Source organism: Pimephales promelas, chromosome 5, assembly GCF_988280905.1.
Source record: "Pimephales promelas chromosome 5, fPimPro1.hap1.1, whole genome shotgun sequence".
NCBI classification, from domain to species: Eukaryota; Metazoa; Chordata; class Actinopteri; order Cypriniformes; family Leuciscidae; genus Pimephales; species Pimephales promelas.
Window position 1 is genome coordinate 4,590,752 of NC_142773.1, and position 22,518 is coordinate 4,613,269.

General features: G+C 39.5%; 1 protein-coding gene across 1 annotated transcript in view; it reads left to right on the top strand.

Annotated features, from left to right (window-relative positions):
- Positions 1-19,804, top strand: part of dhx30 (DExH-box helicase 30) — a 30,469-nt gene extending 10,665 nt beyond the window's left edge. Inside the window, exons 7-20 of the mRNA XM_089130828.1 lie at positions 1,405-1,557; positions 5,051-5,524; positions 7,221-7,604; positions 7,693-7,768; positions 10,090-10,194; positions 12,082-12,257; positions 12,674-12,880; positions 13,029-13,110; positions 15,173-15,366; positions 15,463-15,613; positions 17,275-17,432; positions 17,755-17,858; positions 18,492-18,631; positions 19,176-19,804. Coding sequence (XP_088986954.1) covers positions 1,405-1,557; positions 5,051-5,524; positions 7,221-7,604; positions 7,693-7,768; positions 10,090-10,194; positions 12,082-12,257; positions 12,674-12,880; positions 13,029-13,110; positions 15,173-15,366; positions 15,463-15,613; positions 17,275-17,432; positions 17,755-17,858; positions 18,492-18,631; positions 19,176-19,468 — 2,697 coding nt within the window. The 3' untranslated portion in view covers positions 19,469-19,804. The remainder of the gene's footprint in view (positions 1-1,404; positions 1,558-5,050; positions 5,525-7,220; positions 7,605-7,692; positions 7,769-10,089; positions 10,195-12,081; positions 12,258-12,673; positions 12,881-13,028; positions 13,111-15,172; positions 15,367-15,462; positions 15,614-17,274; positions 17,433-17,754; positions 17,859-18,491; positions 18,632-19,175) is intronic.
- Positions 19,805-22,518: the final 2,714 nt, after the last annotated feature.

Here is a 22,518-nt window from a genome sequence, read left to right on the forward strand (position 1 = left end):
TATTTACACACAGATAAACTTTAGAAAAACTAATTGACCAGCCCTACTCTGCGCCTCTCCTGATATGCTCTCGCGCACCACACTTGCATGTACTGAAGATTTTTTTTTTTTTTTTTTTTTTTTATAATTTATTTATTTTTTTAATCATTTTATAAAATGATTTGGACTTGATACATAAATCAAAAGCCACAAAAAGCCATAAATCAAAGCCATAGGTCTAACAAGTGTTGTAGTCAAGACCACCTAACCCGAGACCGAGACAAGACCAAGACCAGAGTGTATCGAGATCGAGACAAGACCAAGACCAAGGGAGGGTGAGACCGAGTCAAGACCAAGACCAGCGCCCCACACTACATGACACAATAAAATGTGAAACATGATCAAAAGAGCTTCTCAAATTGATCTGAAAGATCCACATTCCCATAAAAACAGAGATATTTAACACTCAAAGCTGAAATAAACCATCTTTATTCAATACTCCTGGGTGACTTCCATCATTTAGTACAGAATATAAAACAAGTCTTCACTTTTCTCCGCCTTTTATTAACAATACATGAAAATGAATACATGGGTGACAGGCAGCGGTAACAAAAATACATAATTAGCAATGACCAATGAGTCACGTTATTGCTTGGATTTGAATCAGTACGTTTTACATACATTAAAAGCAAGGATGTTAACAAAAAATGAATCAATAAACTGGCAAATTATATGATATTTTGATATCATGATATTATTATGATATTTTCACAGTTATGGTCTTGTGGTCTTGAAAAAAAAAAAAATCCAGAGTCCTCAATGTCCGAGACAAGACCAAGACCATCAAAAAGTTCTCTTGCCGGTCTTGAGTACTGCAACACTACTTGTCGCTTAAAGGTTTTAAAGTGCCGTTTACATAGTAATACAATGTCAACTTTCAATTTGTTTTGTGTTTAAGAGTGCAAATTATACCTAAAATATGTTGTGATGAGGAAAATAGGGAATATAAAAAGCAGGCCAACTGTCCTGCCACCACTTGACGGTTAACAGGCTTTGGAGAGTCTGCTCACAAGAGTCATTTGGTCATGAATCCGACTACACCAGTCGCACTGTGTGTTTATTTGTGCGTGCCGCCCCTTCAGCAAATGCTGCTCTGTTAGAAATGCGTAAATACAAGTTATGTCAACAAACTTGTTAATCGAATTTATGAACTTCTAGTTTTCATATTTCTGAGATGGCATGAATGCACCACCATTCTCTGAAGCGCAGCTTTTGAACATCTCCTTGAACTAATACCACTAACAGTTTTAAGTAACAAATCAATTTCCAGTAACCCTTACTTCCTGTTTCAATAGGAAGTCCTGTGCTTGTCATCTAGCACCAGCACTGATATTCACCAGCTGACTGTTTTGATTATGCTCACAGGAACTGAAGCTTCTGGATGAGCAGAACAACCCTCTGACTCACGCCAGGTACCATCAGCAGGAGGTGCGTGAAGCAGGCGAGAGGCACAGGCGACCCTGCCGTGTTGAAATACCCCAGGATCTGGAACAGAGGATTCAACAGTACCTCGCACAGGTGACATACATGAGACTCACTCTGGCCAATCGGTGTTTTACTTTGCACTATAAACGCTTCATAATTATGTACGTTAGAATATAGATGAGCACAAATAATTTGGTTACACTTTATTTAGGGTGACCTAGTTACATTGTATTTACTCGAACAAGTACCATATTGTTCTGAATACAAGAGTTTTTTTTAGAAATGCATCTGAAAAACGGTATTTTCTTATATTTAGGATCTAGACTTTTACATGTCAACAATTCACATGCAACAATAGGTGGCGCCAAATACTCGCGCCAAGAAATATGTCAGAGTGTAATGTTTGAAGATCGCGGTCTTAAAGGATTAGTTCACTTTTGAAAAAACTTTTGCTGATAATTTCCTCACCCCCATGTCATCCAAGATGTCCATGTCTTTCTTTCCTCAGTCGAAAAGAAATTAAGGTTTTTGATGAAAACATTCCAGGATTTTTCTCCATATAATGGACTTCAATGGGAACCGGGATGGTTCAAGGTCCAAAAGACAGTTAATAACAGTTTCAGATGCAGCTTCAAATGTCTTTAAACGATATCAGACGATGAATAAGGGTCTTATCATGCGAAACGAGCGGTTATTTCAAAACTTATTCCAAAAATGTAACTTTTCTAAGGACAAATGCTAGCCTTGCTCTATTCTGTGAGGCACGTTTGCAACGTCACGTATTACGTAATTACGTAATTAAGGTCACGGGCGAGGTAGCCGAAAGTACAGAGTCAGAGTGTTTACAAGTTGAACGCATAGGTTGAACGTGCAAACTAACTCAAACGCCGTTTACAAAAAAAGGAATTAAAAGGAAAAACAACGATGTCGGACGATTTTGATTCTGTACTTCCGGCTACGTCGCCCGTGACCTTTTGAACGTAATTACGTACTACGTGACGTTACAAACGCGCCTCAGAGAATATAGCAAGGCTAGCATTTGTCCTTAGAAAAGTTACATTTTTGGAATAAGTTTTGAAATAACCGATCGTTTCGCATGATAAGACCCTTATTCATCGTCTGGTGTCGTTTAAAGACATTTGAAGCTGCATCTGAAACTGTTATTAACTGTCTTTTGGACCTCGGACCATCTGGTTCCCATTGAAGTCCATTATATGGAGAAAAATCCTGGAATGTTTTCATCAAAAACCTAAATTTCTTTTTGACTGAGGAAAGAAAGACATGGACATCTTGGATGACATGGGGGTGAGGAAATTACCAGCAAAAGTTTTTTCAAAAGTGAACTAATCCTTTAAAAATGCAAACAATCAAAGAAAAGCTTACCGTCTAATGCTACGTTCACACCGGACGCGAATAGCGCGTCAGGCGCGAATGATTTCAATGTTAAGTCAATGCAAAGACGCTTTACGCGCGTGAAAAATTCCTGCGGCGCGAATGAGGCGTGGAGCGAGGTGCGGAAGACGCGAATACGCCTCATTCGCGCGTCAAGTTCGCGCGAATTGAGCGTCTGGCGCGTTAAGCGCGAATGATTCAGTTAGTGCCATTTGTGCATTCACGCGTTTGACGCGAATTCGCGTCTGCCGCCCGAGTTGAAAAATCTGAACTTTGGCGTGAATTCGCGCCGCGTTAACCAATCAGGAGCCTAGCTGCTTGCTCACGTGGTGAAGTGTCTGGATGCTTCAATAAATTATTTTGTTAATATGACTAAATGCATGGTGGGATTATGCACAACAAAGCAAATGTTTCATCACTTAAAACATTATTTCAATATACGAGACATGTTCATTTTGTATTGAATGTTATTCATTCCATAGCTAGATTATATGAAATAGTATTATGTTGTAAAGACAATCAACATATGTGCATAAATTCGTGTCTGGACGTGAGAGAGAGAAAAAAAAAATCACAGACAGGTTAATAACTTTTGAAGGCTGGCTCTATTTATTATCAAAACAAAAATAAATGACAGCTAGATTAGATGGATGAGGGCGAGGGTGATCCTCGCTCCGATGCGGGACAACATGTCATCAAACTGGGCGCGGGACAGGCGGAAGTACCGCTGACAGCGGCCGTCATCCAGCGCAGCTCCTGGAGCGAGCAAATGGTGAAACTCGCCAAACGGTTCGGCTCTGAAGGGTCCGGTGGACACAAATATACGGCGACGATGATCCCCACGCCGCTGTTCTGCTCTCCCGAGTAAATACAGAGCGGTAACTCTCTTGATGAATGCTCGGTCGACATAAAAACAATGGCCGCCAACGGATTTCGATTTTGACGCACGTCACGCGCGTAAATTTCACTTCAAGCTTTTGTTTTTACGCGCGCCAGTTTCGCTCTTGACACGCGAATTAACACAAAGTGGTCAAGCGTCAAACTAGACGCGTCAGGCGCGAATTTGACGCGCGATTCGCGTCCGGTGTGAACGTAGCATAAGACTGTCATGTTTTCTTGCCTTGCTGACGGGACCAAACTTCCCCCGTACGTGATTTTAAAACGCAAGAAGGCACCCAGATTTCAAAACTAATAAGATTTCACTTCTACTGTTAAAATAATGTTGGTAGGCTACATGGTTTTCACAATGAGATGGGTCGCCTAATTATTATTTACTTCTGGTTTACAGGTTATTTTTTTATAAAAGTGTTTATTTTTTAATGTGATGGTTAGCACATTTTACTGGTATTTACAATACTTTCGATACAAAAATTTAAATATGAGAAATATGCTATATAAAAGTTATTTTGAAATAAAAGCATTTTCTTAACTTTTTCCAAAAGATGCATCTTAAGGGTTTCTTCTGTACATCTGTTTAAAGTCTTATTATCAGGGTTGTCTTATATTCTGAACAATACGGTACTGATTAATATTAATTAACTACATGTACAGTACTTACTATAGTTAAGGTAAGGGTTTGGTTTGGGGTTAGTTACTTGTAATTATGCATATTTTACTGGTAGATAAATATAATAAGTACATGTAACTGCAACCTTAGAATACAGTGTTACCAATACATTTTATTTGGCTTAATTTGGATATGAATTTTGATATGAACTTTGGCTACTCTATCTGTGTTTTGATCATCGTTCTGAATGTAGTCTTTGAAAAAAACTTGAATTTTCTCAGCTTTTTGCTCAAAATGTTGTTTTGTTGATGAAACTTGCCCATATTCAAGTGTTGATGAAAAAGAAAAGCATGAAGCTAGAATAAAACGGCAGAGGGTCTGTGCTTTTGATATTGTACTACAGATATTCATAGAACAAAATATTTCGGGGGCCATAATATTTTTGTGAAAATGATTAAAAAAAAAACACTGATCTAAAATAACTTTTAACAAAAACGCTGGCGGGGAAAGAGTTAATGAGCGTTAAACTAGCTTGACACAATTCTTTTAGTAAAATGGTCCAGAAATGGACAAGAAAAGGGGACTTGGCTTTGAAACGTGAAAAATCCACCAGTGCAGTAAAACAAAATACACGATTATTCAATTATTTTGTTAATTGTGTAACATCATAACTTTTTGACGTTTCAGCATCCAGTCGAGGCTGAAGTTCAGAAGTTGTGGAATGAAGAGGAGCAGCGATCAGTTCAGTCGTCTTCCATCAGTTCAGATGACGATGATGAGGACGACTTCATTAAAGATGTTATTACTAATAAGCCATACCGCCCTCTGCGCCCCGAGGAGCAGGAGAGTCTCAGCGACCACCTGCTCGGCCTGTGGGTGGGGGCGGGGCCCGGCCGAGGGGTGGAGCTTCCGGTGGACTCCTATAAAGAGAGCCTGCTCGCAGCGGTGAAGTCCTCACAGGTGGTCGTGATCGCTGGAGAGACGGGCTGCGGGAAGACCACGCGGATCCCACGCTTCCTGTTGGAGGGCTGCGTTAGGAGCGGAGACGGGGCCAAATGCAACATCCTGGTCACACAGCCTCGTCGCATTAGTGCCGTGTCTGTGGCGCAGCGTGTGGCGCAGGAGATGGGACCCGCCCTCCGCCACTGTGTGGGATACCAGGCAAGAACACCCAAAACATTCTGTCCTTTCAATCTGTTTTTTTTTTATTTATTTTTTTAAATCTATTTTAGAAATGCGTTTATTGATATTATTGCACGAGTGGTGATTTGTTGACTTTGTATTTTTAATCAATGTCATAACTGGATCTTCCGGTGTAATGGAAGATCTCTCTGGTGACGTACGTAGGACTTCTCCGATCATTTAGTCTGCTTTAACCCCGCCCCTTTCTTACCATCGACTCTCAACATCCAATCAACAATTGATGGATAGAACCAAGTCCCTGCCCATACTTTCTTTTTCTTTTTTTCTGAAGTTGTTTTCATCTCGTTAAAGAAATCTTTCCATGATTAATCGAGACAACATTTTTAAATGATAACTGAACATTTTTCTTAAAAATGTATGGGTTTAGTCTCAGTTAGCTATGTCGTAGCATGAGTGTGATTGTGATTGTGTCAGTGTTGTGAAAGGAAGGGCATCAAAAGTAAAACCTGTGCCAAATCATGTGTGTGTGAAGCGGACCCTACAAAATGAGCGGCAATAATGCTGAGAGAGAGAGAGAGACTTTGTCAACAATGATTACTCTTGCCTTAGAGCATATTATTTTATTTTCCCATCTAGGGTTGGGTATCGTTCGAATTTGAACGATTCTGATTCCGATTCCTTGTTTCGATTCCGGTTCCTAACGATTCTCGATTCCGATTCTTTTAAGAGGCAGGGTCAAAAAAGTTTAGCTAACCTTGCTAACCAATGGTATTTCTGAAGGAAATACTCCTGTCACAAATACTCCTTTTGTCTCAAATTTAGCATTTTGCCGAGATTTCGTTATTTTTAGAAAAGTGAAGCCACACCTTGGACCGCCTACGTAAGCTACTCATGTTCGACTCGCGCGGTTATGCCAACACTTCCGGTAGACGCTTCTTCGTTGGTGTTGTTCAGCGGTTTCTTGTTCCGCTCGGCGGACTGTGAATATCAAAACTAAGAATCGAAATTTTAACTTTTGAACGATTCCGGGAAAAATGAAAAGTTAGTCCCGGTTCCAATCGATACTCGATTCTCGATACCCAACCCTAATCCCATCACATTTGGGATATAAAGTTACCCGTCCCTGAAATGCAGCCTTTTCTTGAGACATATGGCGCTTTTCCACTACACAGTACCAGCTCGACTCGGCTCGCGTTTGTTTGGTTTTCCACTGTGTAAAAGTTGTACCTGTACCTGCTTTCGGGTACTTTTTTTGTACCACCTCCGGCGAGGTTCTGAGCGAGCTAAGGCGAGCTGAGCCGGTACTAAAATGTGACGTGAAAACAATGCCGACTGCTGATTGGTCAGAGAGAATCAGCACCATTCACTGCGTCATCATTACACGTGCCAGATGGAGTATCCAGAATAACCCCGCCATTTTTAAATAGTTTGCCCAGAGATAGTTACTAAACTTACTACTACTATTATTATGGCAACTCGGAAGAATACGCCGTGGTCAAACGAGGAGGTGCAGACTTTCCTTTGTTTGGTGACCGAAGAGAGGATCCAGCGAGAGCTTGATAGGGCAACGAGGAACGAAAGGTGTCGCTATGACGACCGGGTACTATTTGTGGTGGTACTGTCTCCAATGGAAAACGGAACGAAAAGCGAGCCGAGTCGAGGTGGTACTGGTAATGGAAAAGCGCCATTAAACGCATGTCTCTGGCTCTTCCAGGTGCGTCTGGAGTCTCGTCCTCCTGAGCGCAGCGGTGGCGCTCTGCTCTTCCTCACCGTCGGCGTCCTCCTGCGGAAACTACAATCCAACCCTGGCCTCCAGGGCATCAGCCACGTCGTGGTGGACGAGGTCCACGAGAGAGACGTCAACACCGACCTGCTCCTGGCCCTGCTGCACTCGGTCCTGAAGGAGAACCCAGAGCTGCGAGTGGTCCTGATGAGCGCGACCGGAGACACGCGCCGGCTGGCTCAGTATTTCGGGGGATGCCCAGTGGTGCGTGTGCCTGGATTCATGCACCCGGTGCAGGCGAGGTACCTGGAGGAGGTGATGACCGAGATGGGTCGACCGCTCCTGGAGAAGAGCAGGGAGAAGAGGAACGGGGCGGTACGTTCAGATGAAGGCTGACATGCATCATCTGGTTTGGTTGTGTGGTTCACGCTGTAAGGATTTGCTTTTTATTCTTCGTCTCCAGGAAGAAAAAGACGTCGCTCCTGATCTTGATCTGGTGGCGGATGTGATAGACCATATTCACAGGTCTGGAGAGCCAGGTAAAGGGGATTTCAAGGGTTCACAAAATAGACGATGTGATCATCTTTGGGGCCTACATTGTTTACACTTGGACACTTCATTGAGACGCATTTATGTGGCCAATTAAAAATGGAACAATTAACAAATGGAATGGATATTTGATTGGAGAAGACGCATGAAGTGTCAAGTGTAAACAGGCTCTGTATATGAACACGTCGTTAAAGGGGGGGTTTATTTGTCTTCTAACCTGCTGCATTGTTTTAGATTTGCCACAGTAAATTTGGAATTAATAACATTTTATTTGACAGGTTATGCTGATTGAAATCACTGAATGGCCTTAAACAATTACTAAATAAACTGCAAAAAAATGTGTTTTCGAAAACATTTTAAGCACGGATTGCTTCTCGCAGCGCTTCACAAGCTCTCTGCAACATCTGTGTGACACTGTTTTCATGTTAGGGTTCAAAGCGCCAATTGAGTAAAAGCAAAAATCGGCTTTGAAACTGTTCCTCGCTAGTTGCCCGGTATTTTTTTTTTAAATTAACTTTGACAGTGTGTAGTTGTTCTGAGAGTGTGATATGGCTTCCTTCATCAAATTGCAACGGTTGTGATAAATCTATAGTCCGACACGCTGCATGTTTCAGAGTAAAGAAACGTGTTCATTTTCAGGTTCTATTCACAGTAAATGCTACTCTGCAAGTGCTGTGTTTGTTTGTAATATGCATTTGGGAACGCAACATGTGCCAACCATCTTCCCAAATTCGTAATGAGAATCCTTTATAAATCTGTTGTTGTCAACAAAGAGAAGCGTTAAGGTCTCCCCGTGGTTTAATGCCAAAATAAAAGCTCAATGGTTTAAAAAAAATGAGGACAACCATAAATGTTAGTATTTTAATTTTACTGTTCTGTAAATTTAAATGAAATAATAAAGATAATACTAATCTTTTTAAGTGATACTTTTATTAATACTTTGTTTTATTATACTATTTATTATTAAATTGATTATGATTATTAAACTGATAGAATGATTTTTTTTTAAATATACAGTACACTAATATGTATTATTGCAATAGCAAGGTAACCCCATAAAAGTTATTTTATTAATAATTGCAATTGACAAAAATGACAAATAATATTTTTGTGATTTGCATTAGACACTGAACTTAGTCATACTATTAAACAGATGTGGTTACAGTTTTTCCCATCAATTATATCAATATTAATTTAAAGGGACTTAAAGGATTAGTTCACTTTAAAAAAAAACTTTTGCTGATAATTTACTCACCCCCATGTCATCCAAGATGTCCATGTCTTTCTTTCTCCAGTCGAAAAGAAATTAAGGTTTTTGATGAAAACATTCCAGGATTTTTCTCCATTTAATGGACTTCAATGGGAACCAAACGGTTCAAGGTCCAAAAGACAGTTTCAGTACAAATTGCAACTCAAAATTCAAAATGAACAAATCTTTTTCCGAGTCAATTCGTTCATTTCGTTCATTGAATGAACCAAAAGACTCATTTTGATGAACGAGTTCGAACAGGAGAGTCACGAACGCTCATCACAGAACAGAGCAAGCCGACCATTTGTGCTTATAAAACTTAAACTTTGTTATTTATTTATTACAATAGTAATTGTTTCGCTTGATAATACCCTTATTCATCGTCTGGAATCGTTTAAAGCCCTTTGAACTGTCTTGGACCTTGAACCGTTTGGTTCCCACTGATATGTTATATAATATATATGTGATATATAATATCCATTATATGGAGAAAAATCCTGGAATGTTTTCATCAAAAACCTTAATTTCTTTTGACTGAAGAAAGAATGACATGGACATCTTGAATGACATGGGGGTGAATAAATTATCAGCAAAAGTTATTTTAAAAGTGAACTACTCCTTTAAATGGCATCCTGTATCCTGAAACCAAACCACACCATTAGAAATACAAATGCTATATATAAAACCTTAAAGGGTTCTTTCTGTCAGGCACTTCATATATAGAACCCTTCATCATAGGATCATTTTATGTATTTAGTTGTAACTGATTCATGTTGTTTTTATTCATTTAATTCAGAAATAACCAATTAAAAATGGTTAATTACCAAATTAAAAAGGGATTGTGCAATCATTAATGACATTTCTCCTTAGTTCTTTAAAATTGAGTCAAGAATATATTATATATATATATATATATATATATATATAATATTCAATTATACAATATATATATATATATATAGAACCTTTTTTTTTTTTTTCTGAGAATACACATTCGTTCAGATGTTAAATGTTTGTGTCTGCTCTCTTGTATTTTGACTAACAGTGTTTGCTCTTTTCCAGGTGCTGTGTTGTGTTTCCTCCCAGGATGGCAAGACATTAAACTCATACAGCAGAAACTGGAGGAGAGACCGGCATACAGATCAGGCTCACAGATGATTTTACCATGTAAGCACACCAGCTGCAACTTTATCGGATGATGACTGATTCAATGCCTTCATTTGATAAAATATTGAATAATGGCAAACTCAAAAATAATGTGGCATTGAAGCTAACATTTCTTTTAATCAGCCAATTGGACACCATTTATTTGTCAATGCAGAAAGTTTTGTAATAGCCAAATCGAGCGCTTCAGTGATGATGTATTTTTATAGGCCAGCCTTAAGTCAGCTTCAGGTTCCCTTGACTAAAACCCAATAGGATTTTTCCATTGGTGTTTGGATTATTGCAGAGAATAAGGTCTTCTGTGGCTAATGCCAGGTTTAGACGACACAATATTTTTGTCTCGATAGTCACGTGTAAGATTATGTGATTTTGTCGTTAAAGTGTACACAGCGTCTCTGTGATGTATGTGTGATATCAGGGTTCATTTTACCATGTTTGAAAGCTGTGTACAGAGCTTCTGTGCTCCTATTGGTCAAAGTCACAGATGTGACATAACTCGTCATGAAGGACAGATAAAAAGATTAAAAATTTGAGTCTTTTTGGCTGGGCGTCGTGAAGCATCGCAGGTGCGGCATCAGTTGTCGTATACTACTGTATGACTCGCTATATGAGGTGTAACAATCAATCCTTGAGTCCCGACGCCCATTGTCGTTTACGAATACCTACAACATACGTCAACTGATCGTGCCAAAATCGTGTTTTCTGAAGCCGGCATAACAAAAGCTGCTTATTCTTGCAAGTTTTGTCCATCGTAATAATCTTAACAATTGAACACATAGCCTCTTGTTAGCAACAACCTTTTCCAAGACAAGTAAAATCTTAAAAAATATCACCAGGGAGTATTACTGATGAATAAAACATTAAAATATCTTGAGCTTACATTTAACCAAAAACCCATAAAAAAAGACTTCTGAATGACGGAACCGGAGATGTTTAAATGATATTGTGTTTTCTAGGTTTTGGCCTACAAAAATGTTTCATTTTATTTTAAGGTGTCTTAGCTACAGTGTAATTATACATTTAAATACAGAGTGATATTAACAACATGTGGTTAGTTGCATGTAATCATGCATAATTAACGGTAGTCAAATAAGGTGATAGTCTTGACAGCAAAATAACACATAAAATCAGATTCAAACCACATTTGGAGCTGGTTTGAAATGCAATTCCAATCAGATTTTTACATATGCGTTTCTCTGTGGGCGCTCTGTTTGCTAGAATCGGATTTCAAATGGTCATTTGCATCTCTCTTAAAAAACACAAAATGATAACGTCAAAATTGTAAATGCCGTAAATATTCGTACGGTATTCAAACGGTATGTCTAAAGATTTTGCCTGTGATTACAGCACAGAACGTGAGACATAATAATATATATAACCTCTAATGGTCGGCCGATATTCAGTGTTTTTAAAATATCAGCTTTAGCCGATAAGTTTTTCTTATTGGCCAATATGTTAGAAACAGGACTTTTATTTTGACAGGTGGCGCTGAAAACGGCACTCACGTTATCTGTCTACTTCATTAGTTTAAACTTTACGGTCTCTGTTGTTGACATACATATTAGATATGACTGATAAACAAAGAAAGTATGCAAACTGTATTCAAAAAAATATAGCGTCTGCTTTTGTATGTCTGGACATACAAATCTTATTTAATCATTTGCAATTAATAGTGCCGACACTGCCTGAAAAGATTTGATTTGAGAAATCAGTTTTGCCTGTAGTCTTAACTTAGCCATAACCGTCTGATTAATTTCCGTAGCTGTTATATTGATTGATCACTAAGTCAAATTAAATGACTGAATAACTGTCTTTGACTCCTCCCACTCATCTGTGTATGAGATGCATGCCAGTCGTTTTGAGGACACGCTTCTCCTGTTTCTCCTGCAGTGCACTCCAGTATGGCTGTAGCGGATCAGCAAGCTGTGTTCCAGCGCCCTCCGAAGGGCCTGCGGAAGATCGTCCTGGCCACCAACATCGCTGAGACGTCCATCACCATAGACGACATCGTGCACGTGGTGGACGCCGGCTCTCAGAAAGAGCAGAACTACGACCCCAGAACAAAGGTCCTTCCCTCGTCGCTTTAAAGTCTGCGTGAAACGGAAGTTACGTTTGTCTTTCCTTTCCTGTTGTGACGAGTGAATCTGCTTTTCAAACAAGAACAAATGTGGGGCGGAGCTTGATTTTGTCGGTGGGGAATTGATTGGATGGTTGTGGTTTGCTATTGGCTGATCTCATGTGAGTGACAGGTTGCTCCGCCCTCGTTATCGAAGAAGCTGTAAGTTATTTTAATTAAAGGTTGATGCACATGAATTTAAAACGATAGTGAGGTGCACGGATAAATCGTTTATAATAAACTGCAATATTCCATAAAAAAAACAAGATTTGTCCATTTTGATCTCAATGTGACGACTTTAAAGTTATGAGAACTGGCATAGCAGGAAAAGTAAAGCCGTTGAAAGCTGATGCTTTGTGTTCTCAGGTCTCTGGTCTGAACACGGTCTGGATTTCACAAGCAAACGTTACTCAGCGAAGAGGAAGGGCAGGCCGCTGCCAACCTGGACATGCCTACCACCTCTACCCCCGAAAACAGCTGGACAGCATGGACACGTTCCCCATCCCTGAAATCCTGCGCACCCCTCTGGAGAGCGTGGTCATACAAGCCAAGATCCACTGTCCAGACAGCAAAGTGAGGGAGCAAACCCATGTTCAAATCTGCCTTCTGGTCACTGTTTACAGAATAACGGTTTTGACCTGCAAAGAGGCTTCATTTTGTCAGTTCTCGACATAATCAAGATCTGATTGCATTGAAAACATTGTCATTCTTTCTCATCCAGGCTGTGGACTTCCTGTCGCAAGTGCTCGACTCCCCAGACAGGCAGGCCGTGAAAGCTGCTGTGAAGAACCTAATGGAAATTGGTAATGGTTTTAAATGTTGCTGAAAGTAGAATTTTGTTGAAGGGCATTTGTAGAAGACTGGTCCAAATGGATGCAATGTTTTTAAGAGCAACAACAGTGTGACTGTCTAAATAACATACACACACTTGATTCATACACAATCAGTAAAATATGGAGAAAACCCATTCATGTTAGTTACTGTACAGCATCTCTCAATAGACTGATGTACTGAGGTGTTTCTAGATTCATGTGTTTACATTTGGCCTTTTACAATGTAACAGTGTAACTTTGACTTGCAGATTTAACACGATTTAAACGCTTCGGTTCACAGCTCATACAGGGCAAAAAAAAATATCGGCAGCGGCTGTTTGCAGTTACACGGTGTAAACGGCAACAAAAAGTATTTTCTTTGCAGTGTGTATAGTCACTCGCCTTGCTCTACGCCCGGCTCCTGTTATCAGACAGGTTTCTTTTGTAATGTTGTCTGCCTCAAACACACAATTCACCTTTGGCTAAGCCCCGCCCCCCTTAGTTACTGTTGCTACATCCGTCAAACTTCATCTGTGCTCTGCATGGCTTATGCTGTAACAGCTGTTCCTGCTGAAATGTTATCAAACTTTTATAAAGCAGCAAATAAAGTGTCCGATAGAAGTAGGCAAAAGGGGCTGCAATATGCGTTCGAAGGCTATATTCAAGACATACAGGTGAAACGCAAGAAACAACAAGGCATCCAAAATAGAGGCAAAAGCATAACGTTACCGGTCAGTCAAAAAATGAACCACCGCATATCCTACTAATCGAGATGGAGGCTGGGACTAACAATATCAGGGAGCAACACTGTTCATCCAAAGCTGGGTAGGTCTCTATTCACTTCTATAATCGTTATTACAAAGCAAACGGACTACACGAGTATAACGTTGTATTTATTAGCGTGTGCTAGCGTATCAACAACCGGTATGAGAACCGAAATCATAACCTAAAACGGTCTAACTAGTATAACTTCACAGTAAGGTTAGAAGTAAAAAAGATGTGCTTGTTGATCTTTGCGGGGTTTAGCTGACTGAGGACATCCACACAGTTTCCAAAGACGACACTTGTCAGGATTTGACTTCGGTTTTGGGAAGGGAAAAAACGGACACCCCCCTCCAACCTCTCTGGGAAACGCGTATCTGTGTTAAATGCCCGAGGCACAACGCTTAACCGTATTTTGGATAAAACTACGACGGTAATAGCCTGCCGATACCAAAAATATGAGACACCTGTGTTGAAAGTCAATGAAGCGCTGTGAAAAAGTGTCCGACCTCTGTGGGAGCTCGTTCTTGGCTGTGCTGTGATTGGTCAATCTACATTCTAGGGCGTGGCTTAGCCAAAGGTGAATTGTGGGCGGAGTTGGAGCAAATATTTTTCCCAAGAATGCAGGCTTTTATAACGCGGTGTAAATAGACACCCGGAAAAGATTTCCTGAGGACCACATCGCATTTTTAAGGATAGTATAACTGTGTTAGATTTGTGTTTTTTATTTAAAAGTAAGTGTTGTTGTTTATTTCTTAATATATTTTATTTCTTAAATATTACTTTTTGGAATATAAGTATGTATTACTAATTATAATTTTTGTTTTCATTTAAGATGCAAGTTATTTTAGTACTTCAAGTTCAATAAAATGTCTAACTTTTGATGGCTTTAGTTCAGGTTTTAGTTATCGATAATAACCTTGCTTGAAAAGCTGAAGTGCATGTTAAAACCATGAATTCCAATGCTATAAATGATACACACACACACACACACACACAATTTAACACCTCATCACATTTGCATAATTGTTGATCTGAACAGATGTCGTTAGCACTACTTTTTTGTGGTTGTTTTTGACTAAGAGATTTTATTGTCTGTGGTCAATATTGTCAATTTGTCACATACAAGATAGAAAAATACACAACCTCTATGGTACATTAAAAACACACTACCTTAACTCAACCTTACTTTTCATTTTTCTATTTATATTGAGCAAAGTTATAGGACATGGTACAAATGGAAACTTGAGCTGACTCTCTCTCACACACACACACTGTCTGTGTCTGTCAGGTGTGCTGGATGCCTCAGAGAATCTGACTCCGCTGGGACAGCGCGTGGCCTGCATGTCCTGTGACCCGCGCTTGGGGAAAGTCTTGGTCCTCTCCGCTGTGTTTTCTTGCGTTCTTCCTATTTTGTCTGTGGCAGCCTGTTTGACTCGAGACCCCTTCTATAACAGCATGCAGAACCGGGCCCTCGTCTCCAAGGTCAGAGTCTGTTTGTCTGTATTAGCATTCACACATGTGTAAGTTTCTCTGCTTGAGTTCTCTTTCCTGTGCGAAAAAAACTGTTCCTCTGTGTAGGCCAAGGCCGCCCTGAGTGGGTCCAGCTGCAGTGATTATCTGGTCTACAGTCGAGTTGTCCAGAGATGGAAAGAGCAACAAGGCAAGGAGAATAAACATGACTTTCTGGACAAATATACTCTGTCTGGAGCCAGTCTGCGCTTTATACATGGTGAGACATTATTCATCTACAGTTGTGCTCAAAAGTTTACAGCCCCATTTTCTTAAAGGGATAGTTCACATTGAAATTAATTTTTGATATGTTTTAGCTTCCCTCAAGGGGATCCAAGATGTAGGTGTCTTTGTTTCCACAGTATTTTCAATTTTGAATATTTTTAGGTCAAACCATTCTTGTCTGTCAGTCATATAATGGAGGTCTATGGTCACCACCTCAAAGAGCATGCACAGAGAAGTCCAAATTAAACATGATTTAATGACTCGTAAATGTAAGTACACATTGACGGCCTGAGACACGAAACGAGCGGTTTGTGTGAGAAAACTAACAGTATTTATATCGGTTTTACCTCGTGTAATCACAGCCACGTCCAAGTGATCTGAGGGCGAGGGCGCTTCGGTCTGCACAAGCGCGCCGACGAGCAGCGGAAAGACCCGGAAGTGATCTCTCGCGCGTGTACGTCGCTCATTGTTTACACAGAGATTTCGGAAGTTTTACCTTTCATTGTGAAGATCTAAATATCGAAATCATCTTCCATCGCGATTTCCTGTATATCTAAATATGTTTAGATCTTCACAATAAAAGGTAAAACTTCCGAAATCTCAGTGTAAACAATGAGTGACTGTGGTTACAAGAGGTAAAAACGATAAATACTGTTTGTTTTCTCACACAAACCGCTCGTTTCGTGTCTTAGGCCATCAATGTGTACTTAAATTTACAAGTCATTAAATCATGTTTAATGTGGACTTCTCTGTGCATGCTCTTTGAGGTGGTGACCATAGACCTGTAGGCAGTGCTAATTGGAAAAAAAAAGTGATTAATGCATCATCTTCCTTCTCGAGCATCAGTAAGTGTTTGCAGCTTTCGCAATAGTTGTGTGAGTCTTTTAATTTACCCTTTCCTGGAGTTTGATTGACAGGCGATCTGACCAATCAAAAGAAAGAATCCACAATTTTGTCCAACAAACACACCAAACAGAAGAGTTAACAGAGTAACACGTTGGTGGACTTGCTTTGGCCTCTTACTTTAATGTGACGCAAAACCAGAACATACACAAGTGTCATCTTAAACTTGGCTGTTCTGTGAATCAGGGCTTGTCTTGTTTCTGCAAGAAATCAGAAAGCAACAGATATGTAGAGATGATACGTTGTCCACGAGTGAGACGCTTGTTTCCTTGTTGCCTCAAACCGGCTGCTGAATGAATAGGTGTGATTATATAAATCTAAACTCTGGGAATTTTCTGTTGATTCTTCAACCAATTCTTTGGCTATAGTTACTGAAACTACAATAAATGAAAACAAAACAGAAATGGGCCCACAAGAAAAACCTTAAAAACCATTGTCGAAAACAAAACCATGACGTAAAATGAATTAGAAATAAATGTAATCATGAACCTAGGGCTGAACAAAAAACATATTTTGCTTACAGCCAAATTTTGCCAGAAGTGTCCTTGATGAGTAAAAAACCTTCACAGGGATGCATCCTTAAAGTACATTTTTAAAAAGTGCATTTTTAGATTTCTTTACTGCCTTTAAAAAGTCTGCCGTGGCCATAAATGGTATGCTTGAAGACCAAGTGTAAAATGCCCAGTCAGTTTGATGCTGCTTTTAGTCATTTTGGAGCCATAGTAAACGAAAAACCTTTCCTTTCTTAAACAGGCCTGATGCAACAGTTCAGTGAGAACTTGTCTGATGCTGGACTGTCGACTCATTCTGCTGAATGTCTGCGTGTCTCGTCTCATATGAACCAGAACAGTCAGCAGGAGCAGCTCCTTAAAGCAGTGCTGGTTGCTGGCCTCTATCCTAACCTCATACAGGTACCACACACTTCCAGAGACTCTATATATGCAGGACATTTATATGTGACATTTATCTTCTAAGATCATTTCTTTGTTTCACTCATTCATGAAAAGTACTGCATTAACTAAAACACTATTGCTCTAGTCAATTTTGTTTTGATGCCTGGTTTTATGTGGACAAGCCCGAAGCTTATGGTTTCACTGTATGAATTGTATTTCCTAATAAAACAGATTTGTAATTACTGATCCCAGCATAAAACAATAACCCCTGGCTTTCTGCATCTGGCACAATTTCTGCATAGGCACATATCTATTAATAAAATATCTGATCTTTACCAAGGTGAAAAGAGGCACAGTGACCAAAGGTGGAAGATTTCGTCCAGAAAGTCTCTCCTACCGGACGGAGAGCACCCCTGTGGTGCTTCACCGCTCCTCCGTCAACAGGTGAATATGATGTCAGAGAGATGAATACATCTGCTAAATGGATGGATCAACATTGATGGTGTATTGTTGTAATATGAATTTCTATAGGAAATTTCTTTTTGAAAACATTGGGGATTTCAGCAGAGATTTATTCTGTAATTAATGTCCTATCCCAAATCCTGACCACTTTTCACCCACTATTTTTTTTTTTTTGCTATTAATTAATAAAATTAATTTACCTCTTCACACGAGAAATGAGTAAAGGCCTGTTCACACCAAGGATAACTATAATACAATTTTTAATTTTTTTAGATTTAAAAATCCTTCTAATTGTAAAAGAATAGCAGAGTCCACACCTCAACTATAAAGATTTAAAAAATGCTTCCCAGCTATATAAGACAAAACGATTGGCAGCCAATCAGAATCCATCCTGCTTTAAATAGCTTGGGCATTTGCAACTGCAGCGCTTAGAGTAAACAAGGATATAGTCCGCTTGTGTGGACGCTAATGTAGATATTGTTCCTCATTACGTCACCACCTTGCCTCTGCTGGTGAAAATGTGCATCACAATCTGCATTGCAGATGATTTTCCTGAGTTTAAGACGCATGATTCTTGTCCTGTTCAGTTGAAGTCATGTGTTGTGTGTCGTTTAGGGGAAATCGGAATCTCCCGAGTCGCTGGCTCACGTTCTTCTCTGCTATGAAATCAAATGATCAAGTGTTCATCAGAGACTCTTCGGTGGTTCATCCGCTAGCGCTGTTGCTCCTCACAGACTGTGACCTCAGCGAGAGAGGTAATGAATGCCTGCCATCCCCACAGAGTTGGATCTGATCATTATTCTATGGAAGATTGTTTCCGCCACGGATTTATAAAAAAAAAAAACAGTAATCGCTATTTTCTTGCAGTTGCAAGTTTATATCTTTAGAACTCACATTTCCAAGTTTATTTTTAACAATCGCGTGTTCATATCTCACAATTCTGAGGGGTTTTTTTTCCCTAGAACTTGCAATTCTGAGAGAAAAACTTATTTTGAGATAAGTCACATTTATTTATACAGCACTTTTTACAATATAGATTATTTCAAAGCAGCTTTACAGAGATAACAGGAAAATAATGCAACAAAGTTTAAAGACGTTAGAGGAAAATAGCGTCACAGTCCAGGTTAAATAAGTTCAGTGATGGTTCAATACCTATTACTTCATTGCATGGTGGAAACAAGCGTCCATATTCACTTCATACTGAAATATAATGTGAGCTCATTTATCAATTCATGTTTGCTCTGAAAAGTTGTGTATACAGTGGTAATATATATAATTTTTATTTTTATTTTTTTTTAGTCCTGGGAGATCGGGTCGAGGTGGCATTACCAGGTCATACACTCATACGATGGGAGTTTTCCCCTAATGTCTGGGAGTTGCTGTGGGACCTGCGCACTTCCCTACAGGCCATGATCCACCGCAATCTTCGGCCGTCTGAATGTGAATCCAGCTCGGACAGCCGGAAGGACAGTGAGCTTATTGGCTTATTAGTGGACCTTCTGAATAACACAGACTCAGAGGCTAGCAGTGATCAGGAGGACTTCAACAACAGTCTGAACTCCACAGACGATGTTAAGGCTGACAGCTTTTAATGGACACGTGGTAAATTATTTGAGAAAGATGTTTTTCCATTCCAGGCAAACAGTTGTACATATGAAGACGGTCTGAGTAAAGACTGTGCAGGACGAATCAAACTCTCTCCTGTCAGAACACAATCAAAGGGGTCATGTGTTGACTCAAACTGCTTGAATAGCACTAATTTAAGTAATTTATTGAAGTTAAAAGAACAGTGACATTTCTCCCTAGTATACTATGTAAAACATTTTTGCACAAAAGTCTTTTCTTGAATAAAAGCTGAATGTTGTAACTATGTAGAAATATAAGATTGCACCATACCAAATTAAAAAGAACCTATACTTCTGTTTTTTTTTACAGTAACAAACAAGGTTTCTGGATGTCTTTGTGGAACAAGCCCTACATTATTTTAGGGCACTTTCTTGGAACCTGGTGCGTTTCTCATTTAGTTCAGTTCGCTTAGGCATTTATGAACATTCGGATCCTCACCAAAACAATCGCTCCGATACAACCCGAACGAGCTGGTCTCGGCCCGACTGCAAGCGAACTCTGGAGCGGTTCGGTTGAGGTGAAAAAGCAATCCGGACCATTGAACCAAGTGGTATCAATTCATAACGGCAAATGTGTTTTATAAAAAGCAGCGGTGTCTGATTCTGTGAGTGAGCTCATTAGTTAATGCAGTTGAAAACTAAAAAGTGCCTCATGTTGTGTAATTGCTCTACATTGCATTGCCTAGAATGCTGTCCCAACGAAGCAACTGCAGACGCTTTAACAGCATTGCATAGGCCATATTATAATGCACGATTGAAGGCTACATTCGTATATAAGTCTATCGACACAGTTAAAACATAAGCTTGTGGAGCGAACTTGTCAATTATATTGATGAAAGATGTCTGTAAGATGTCTACTAGAGATCTGGAAAACATCTGCTGTGTAAATACATCTGATAAACATCTTAAAGGAGTAGTTAAAAAAAAAAACTACTTTTAAAAGCACTTTTAAACATACTCCTGACGAAGGTCGTGTGACCGAAACGTTGTGTGTGAATAAACTTGATTAAAAAGTGCAAGTAATGATAGTGTGCGGGAGTTCCTTATCTGCTTGAATGACTAGCTGGTCTTATTATCTGACGCACCTATCACCTGCAGGTGTGCGATGGAGTTTGGTTACTAAAAGCACTTTTAAAAAAACTTTTGCTGATAATTTACTCAATGGGAATCAAACAGTTGGACTTCAATGGGAACCAAACGGTTCAAGGTCCAAAAGACAGTTTCAGTGCAAACTGTTCAAAGGGCTTTAAATGATTTCAGACGATGAATGGGGGTCTCATCAAGTTAAAGCAAAACAACAAAGTTAAAGTTTTATAAGCTCAAATGGTGCTCTGTGATGAGCGTTTGTGACTCTCCTATTCAAACTCGTTCATCCAAATGAACAAATCTTTTCTAGACTCAACTAGACTAAACTTTATTCATTTTTTTTAAATGAGTGATCGTTGCGCTTGATAAGACCCTTATTCATTGTCTGGAATCGTTTAAAGCCCTTTGAACAGTTTGCACTGAAACTGTCTTTTGGACCTTGAACCATTTGGTTGCCATTGAAGTCCAACCGTTTGGTTCCCATTGAAGTCCATTATATGGAGAAAAATCCAGGAATGTTTTCATCAAAAACCTTAATTTCTTTTCGACTGAAGAAAGAAAGACATGGACATCTTGGATGACATGGGGGTGAGTAAATTATAAGCAAAAGTTCTTTTTGTTTTTTTTTTAAAGTGAACTCCTTTAAGCTGGGGACAATTCATAAACATTCGAAGACTGAACTGAACACACAGACAGATTCCAACCATATCAAATTACTTTTGTAATCGGCCTTACATTTGTTAAGTGTCCCTGGCTTTAAAAGAGTAGTTTTACATGCATTCTAGACCATAAACATCTTACGGACATCATCTAGATGTCTATATGACACCTGACGTCTCAAAATATGTATTGCAGATGAGCAAACGCTCTTGAAAATGCATCTAGCAGATGTAAATGCAGACATCGAAAATTAACGTTTCTGTGATGTGGGTGTGCTATCAGAGTCTGACCAATAAGAGGACAGTTGTACTCGCATTTGACTTGCATAAACACAATTTTGCTTTGAAAGTGCAGTATTATAACAAATTAACTCCCCTTTTCAGAACAAAGCAAACGATCAGGTCCCTTAGACTGATGCGAAATGCCTCATTTTGTCTTTTCCGCACTGGTTTGTGTGATACTTTCTCGATGAATCAGTAGATGACTTGATCAGGTGAACCTCTTCCCTTGGTTTGGTTTCTGTCTGACATGCTTGTGTATTTTCAGGGATCCCGAAAATAACAAATGTAAATACTGTTCAATTTATTAAAGGGTTAGTTCACCCAAAAATGAAAATGATTTCATTAATGACTCACCCTCATGTTGTCCCAAAACCGTAAGAACGTTCATCTTCGGAACACAGTTTAAGATATTTTACATTTAGTCTGAGAGCTTTCTGTGCCTCCATTGAAAATGTATGTATAGTATACTGTCCTTGTCCAGAAAGGAAATAAAGACATCATCAAAGTTGTCCATGTGACATCAATGGGTTAGTTAGAATATTTTGAAGCATCGAAAATACATTTTGGTCCAAAAATAACAAAACTACGACTTTATTGAGCATTGTATTGTCTTTATTGAGCTGGTTCTGTTGTCAATCCGCGTTCAGTGGCGCTGATGACGTGTTATCCAGTTCCGTCATGGCCTCCTCTCCTGGCCACCCCATGGCTCTTCCTCAAGGGTCCAGGCCCTCCTTCCCGCCACCTTTTTGTCATCATCAACCCTTCCACCACCTAGGTTTAGTTTTTATTCTAGTCAGGAGTTTTTAGTCAGGAAGTGCCTACTGGGAGTGTGGGTATTACGTCATGTTGAGACGGCTTACTTTAGTTTTCTGTATTTAGTTTCATTGTTTGTTATTTAGTCCCTGTTCATTTGTTTCCATGGTTTCTAATTTTTTTATTGTTTTCTGACACCTGTTCATAGTTTCTCCCTTCACTCAGTTTAGTTTTTTC